Source organism: Myotis davidii, unplaced genomic scaffold (assembly GCF_000327345.1).
Source record: "Myotis davidii unplaced genomic scaffold, ASM32734v1 scaffold72, whole genome shotgun sequence".
NCBI lineage: Eukaryota > Metazoa > Chordata > Mammalia > Chiroptera > Vespertilionidae > Myotis > Myotis davidii.
The window spans coordinates 7,131,261-7,137,272 of NW_006284618.1; the positions used below are offsets into that span (position 1 = coordinate 7,131,261).

General features: G+C 53.2%; 1 protein-coding gene across 1 annotated transcript in view; it reads right to left on the minus strand.

Annotated features, from left to right (window-relative positions):
* PSTK (phosphoseryl-tRNA kinase) overlaps positions 1-2,093 on the minus strand; it is a gene marked incomplete at its 5' end in the record, with an annotated part of 5,131 nt that extends 3,038 nt beyond the window's left edge. Inside the window, 4 exons of the mRNA XM_006754993.2 lie at positions 692-785; positions 1,179-1,254; positions 1,405-1,603; positions 1,856-2,093. Coding sequence (XP_006755056.1) covers positions 692-785; positions 1,179-1,254; positions 1,405-1,603; positions 1,856-2,093 — 607 coding nt within the window. The remainder of the gene's footprint in view (positions 1-691; positions 786-1,178; positions 1,255-1,404; positions 1,604-1,855) is intronic.
* Between the last annotated feature and the right edge of the window lie 3,919 nt (positions 2,094-6,012).

Consider the following 6,012-nt stretch of genomic DNA (forward strand, 5'->3'; position numbering starts at 1 on the left):
AGGAAGCATTCCAGGTCCTTCAGCAGCTCCTGGCGCAGCGACTTCCAGCGGGACGTCTGCGAAAGACCCAGAATCGCAGCTGGCACGGCTGTGCGCCAGCTTCGCGCCACCCGCCCCACAGGGTCATCGCGCCTGCGCCACCCCACCGCTGGGTGTGCCCTGAGCGCACTTCTTTCCTTTCCTTTTTATTAAATATGTGTTTATTGATCTCAGAGGAAGGGAGAGGGAGACAGAGAGAAACATCGATGAGAGAGAATCGTTGATCACCTGCTTTCTGCACGCTCCCTACTGGGGATTGAGCCCACAACCAGGGCATGTGCCTTAACCTCCCGGGTCATAGGTTGACATGCAACCACTGAGCAACACCAGCTGGGCTATATATAATCAGTTTTATCCCCTATATTTAAGCTTTATGTATTATTAAAGAAATAGAAGCTTGTGTTTTAGTTTCTTTCAGGCCTGTAATAGACATCTCCCTCTTGTAAAAAAAGAGCGGCACTGTTGGGTCCCATGGTAGCGCTGCCCATCCATTCCTGCGGCAGCCACGGGGCTCCGGCCTCAACACCCTCAGCAGCACTGACCTTGCTGGCTCCGTGTCCTGGGGCTGCAGGGGCCCTCGCTGTGTTTGATTTGCATTTCCCTGGTGGTTAACGATACCACGCGTGTTCACAGAATGGAACTACCCACATACCTTTTGCTTCCTTCATTGTCTCAGAGACAATCCTTCGCAGCGTCTGATCAGCTTGGTGAAGCGTGTTGGTTGAACAAATAATTCTGTCTGTTTCCTACGTGATAGAGACACTGTGAGGACGGGTGTAGTTCAGAAAGGCCTGGCTGCCTGGAGGCGGGAGCAGTCTGTTCCTCCTCCTCCCGGAGGGAGGCTGAGTGAGATGCGTCTGGCTGGAAGCCGATCCCCCGGGCAGGGGTGGGGTGAGTGTCCACTGATGGGCTCGTGGGGAAAACAGGAGGCCGGTGCCCAGTGCCTGTCAGTCTGTGTGAACAGCCCCCCACCCCTGCCCCGCAGTGACCCACACAAAGGCTGGATTTCCAAAACTGGAGACTGGGCCCCCCCAGTCCAGGGGCCGGGCCCCTTCCCCTGGGGCTCGTTGTACATTTGGCCCCAAAGACCTTCCTACAAAAGGTGGCCCCCCTCTCACTGGCCCTGAGGGGAGACTTACCTTTTGCTCCGCGTTGTCCTCGACACAGTTCACGGGGTTTTCCAGAGCGGCGAGCAGCAGGCCGGTCAGCTCGGGGCTGGAGGAGAGGGGGTAGCGCACGTCACTGTAACAGACACTTCCACCTGCGGCAGGGGCGGGGGACCCTGTGCCTCCACGCGGTGCGGACCAGCCCCCGCTGCGGAGAAGCGTCAGCGCAGGGCGGCCCGGGAGGCCGGGGAGCAGCTACCTGGCCGCGGCCGAGCACGCGGGGCTCCGCAGGGTGAGGCTGCTGTGCTCCCAGGCGTTTTTCTCGGGGTTGGGCTCCTCCATCTTCGCCCCCATCAGGCGGATGGTCTCGGCGGGCAGCGCCCCTGGCCGCTGGCCATTCCTCTGCACGCAGGTCTCCAGAGGACAGTCTAGAAAGAGCTGGCAAAACCCCAGCGAGTCTGGAAACAGGGGAACCCACAGTCACTGGCGCCCGCGTGCCAAAGCACCCGCTGGTGAAGGACACGCTGCGCGGGGAGCACCCAGCTTTGGGAATTCCGTTCCCTGGGACCCTCCGGCCCAACTGCATCTCACTGAACATGGGGACGGCTGATTTGCAAATCAATGAGTGCGTGTGAGAGAGAGTGTGTGTGTGAGTGCACGGGTGTGTGAGTGTGTGCGCACACGCATGTGTAAGGAAATGCCTCACTTACACTTGCGAGCCAGCCGGTAGACCTCGTATCTCATGCTTCGGTAATAGAAGTTGTCATCTAAAATCAGAAGCAAAGGCCCGGAGGCGGCTGGCGTCGGGAGGCAGTGGGACGGGCCCTCCGCGGCGGGAGGGAGCAGGGCCTGGGCCCGCAGGCAGGTGACCAGCGCCTCCCACAGGGCCTCTGTCCCCCCGGGCGGGGCCGACAGCGGGTCCCCGTGCAGGACGGCCCGCAGGTAATGGGAGAATCATGGATCTCCTGCTTCCTGCTGCCTCCTACTGGGGATCCAGCCCAAAACCCAGGCATGTGCTCTGACCAGGAATTGAACTGGGACCTCCTGGTTCAGAGGTCAACGCTCAACCACTGAGCCACACCGGCCGGGCACGAGTTATTTTCTCATGCCTCCATGTCCTCCTGTAAAACTCCTCCTCGGTGACACGAGCCCCTGGGAATCCTCTCGGACAGCCGTGCAGGAGGCATGGGGACCTGCCTCGGCCATCCCGACCCTGGTCCTGTGCAGACTGGGGCTCCACTGGAGCAGGCTGCATGCTGCTGAGGCATTTGCTTGCACACCCCACCTCCGGCAGAGGGCCTGGCACCAACAGATGCTCCGGAAATGCATCTTCAGTAACAGAGTGAATAAATGACAAAAGCTGCTACCACCCAGGAGAAGGAAGCCAAATCAATGCCCTGCCACAGACTGAGTCTGGCTCCGCTAGTGCTGGTTTACCTTGGAAACAAGGGAAGGTGTGGACAGAGAGGGTCGGTAAGGCCCTGGGTCATGGGGAGAGGGAAGCAGATGGAGATGTTAGTGGAAAAACATTCACAGGTGTGCGGGGTTTCTGTGCGTTTGAGCCAAACTGTGGACAGTGGCCGGGAGGAAGACTCTCAAGGGGCTGGGACAGTGCTCCGGAGAATGGCAGCTTTTCACACGTTACAGTCAAAGGAGGAGACAGAAGGGGTCACAGGAAACCCATTGCTGATAGATGAGGCGGAGAAAGCGAAGGGGGTGCCTCTGGGATTGGGTGAGTGAAATGATGGGCACGTGCTTCTTTACAAGGTGGGTGCAGAACAGTTAACACGACAATAACATGAGGGAACTTGTGGTCTCCGCCCTGAGGGGTCTGGAAAAAGGAAAGTTACAAGTTACTCTGACATATGCAAAAAGATAATCGGCTCAATTAAGGCATAGATTGACCTTATCATTTAAGATACCAGCCTAGGACACGACTACCCACCATAACTGCTTTTAGTTGAAGTTTTAATTTCAGACCATCCTTTGTGGTGACTTTAGGTCTCTGAGTTTGCAAGACCGCCATGCCGGCCTCCCCTGAGCTCGTCAGGTGAGCATCTGGCCCCTTTTCCATCGACAAGGGGAAGAGAATAAATGGCTTGAGAGACGTCATCTTGCGCTGCTCCAGGGCTGTGGGGAGTCTGACACAGCTACGAAGCCAAAGACCAGGACAGGAGGTCAGGGTCCCTCGGCTGCCTGCCTGTCCGTACCGTACCACGTCACCGAGACCGCAGCACCTTCACCAAATCCATCAGTGAAACTCACTAAAACTAAAGAAGTGTGGTACCCTTCCATGCGCCTAGAGGAGCCCATGGCCTCTGTTCACGTGAGACACAAGAATGAGGAAAAGCCCAGGAACGCAGCATCCCTGCCACAACGTCCAGCTTCCTGCAGCGTGAGGTGCCGTCATCCACGTGAATCCGTGCGGCCAGGGACCTGCTACTGTGTCCGCCTCACAATTAGCCAGGAAGGGGGCAGTACGTAACTTCGCCGGCGTGGTCCACACTTTCCCATACACCAAATGAGCTGTATTTTTGCATACATACAAATAGAGTGACATTGTTAGGGGACCAGCTATAATTATAACAAATATGAATCTGATATGATATAACAAATATCTCTGTTAACCGAGATTGTTTTGATTGAAGAAAGCAAATTTGAGCCTGACTGGGAGCTGCAAGAGGGACCTGGAGCTCCCCTGGACATGCAGCCCGTTCTCCACTGCAGCAGCTGCCTGTTCCCACAGAAAGATCAGCAACCTGTGCCCCTGAGGCACCGCCCTCTGCGCACCCCCAGGCCATTGGAACCCCCAGCCGCAGAGCCTGTAGGCTCTTTCTTGTTCCTTTTCCCACTTCCCCACGTAACCTTTGTCCTTCTTCCCAATATAAGCGGCTGGCTTCTGGGGGGGCAGACGGCACATCTCTGTGGTGACCTGCTGTTCTCACATGCTGCCGGCAGGATTGGAGTCAACGCTCACATACAATTTAACCCTGGCTCTGCTTAATTGGCTCAGGCAGACAGGCAGCCACTGATTGTCCGGTTATAGAATCACATCCTAGTTGGATCTTATTTACATGAATTCATCTTCTGGACAAAAAGGGGCCACGTGCTCACCTAACTGAGGGAAAGGCCTTGTAAACTCAGAGACCTAAAGTAACCACGAAGGACGGTCTGAAATGAAAACCTTTTCATGAAAAAGCAGTTTATAGTGGGTAGTCAAGTTCTAGGCCAGTATCTTCCCTGACAAAGATCAACTTCGATCTTTACTGAGCATCAAAGATAACACACCTGTGAAATATCTAGGTAACTTGTAACTCCCTTTTTTCCGGACCCCTCAGGGCAGAGCAAATGGCACAGGGGCAGAGCCCACAAATTCCCTCATTATTGTTATGGTGTCAATTGGACTGTTAACTATCCTGCACCCACCTGTGTAAAAGACTTTTGTCTATCATTTACTTTTTATCCAATCCCAGAGGTTCCAGCCCATCTTGCTTTCTCCCATCTCCCTCATCTATCATGTGACCCACTTAGGTCTCCTTTGATGGTAATTTACAAAAATAGGTGAAAAAAACCACCGTTCTCCGAGCACTATCTAGATACATTGAGATTGTTCTTCCTGGCAATTGTCAACAGTCTGGCTCGAAAAAACACACAAAAATTCTTTACAGGTTTGAATGTTTTTGTTTTTTTTCTACATTAACAATCTACATTCAGGCATAAAGGACAAAAATAACTACCTAAAGTATTCAGAATATTTCAGCCAATGAGTGTTTGCTCTGGAGTGAGCCTGAGATGGGGAGCGTAAATCTACTCTACCCAGAGGCCTCAGCTTCACATGCTTCTCCCAGGGTGCACCTCACTGCAGAGAGCAGATGTGAGGGCTTAGAGAGAAATATGTACTTGGGACATACCAGTCGGTCCCTAAATACAAGCCATCAATCCGTTTGGCCCCACCCTCCCCTTTGCCTGCAGAGGCAGGTTTACCCAGAATGAATGAAGATGGAGCCTCTTTATCGTCCTGGGAGGGACCCTAGCAATTTTGTTACTTACCTTGTATTCTTTTTTCTTTTTAAAAAATATTTTTATTGATTTCAGAGAAGGGAGAGAGAGAGAGAGAAACATCAATGATGAGAGAGAATCATTGATCGGCTGCCTCCTGCACACCCCACACTTGGGATTGAGCCCGAAACCCGGGCCTGTGCCCTGACCGGGAATGGAACCTCCTGGTTCATAGGTCAATGTTCAGACATGGAGCTACATCAGCCGGGCTTGTATTCCTTTTTCTTAAAAAGGGTTCCCCAAAATGTATACACTTTAAGCCCCACAAACCTGCACTCTGGATGTTAAACTGGCTGTGGTGGAATTTTTGAGAGAACACCGTTCCCAAAGGATTTTCAAGAGTCTCTTTGGCCTGGAGATGTCCACCTGCTCTGACTTCAGAACCTGACCGGGCAGGAGCCCCCCCCTGTAGAGGATACACACACCTACCTGCCCCACACGTACACATAAGCCTCTACAGCAGCGGTTCTCAACCTGTGGGTCGTGACCCCTTTGGGGGTAATGATTAATCACTATGCTTTCATTATGTTCAATTTGTCACAATGAAAGTACATCCTGCATATCAGATATTTACATGACGATTCCTAACAGTAGCGAAATTACAGTGAGGAAGTAGCAACGAAAATAATGTTATGCTTGGGGGTCACCACAGCATGAGGCACTGTATTAAAGGGTCGCGGCGAGAGGAAGGTTGAGAACCGCTGCTCTAGAGTGAGTTGCTCTAACGTGGACAATACACAGCTGCCCCTCACGGACACATAAGCCTCTGTATATAATCATTCTTAAAACGCAGTACACTCCTTCCACT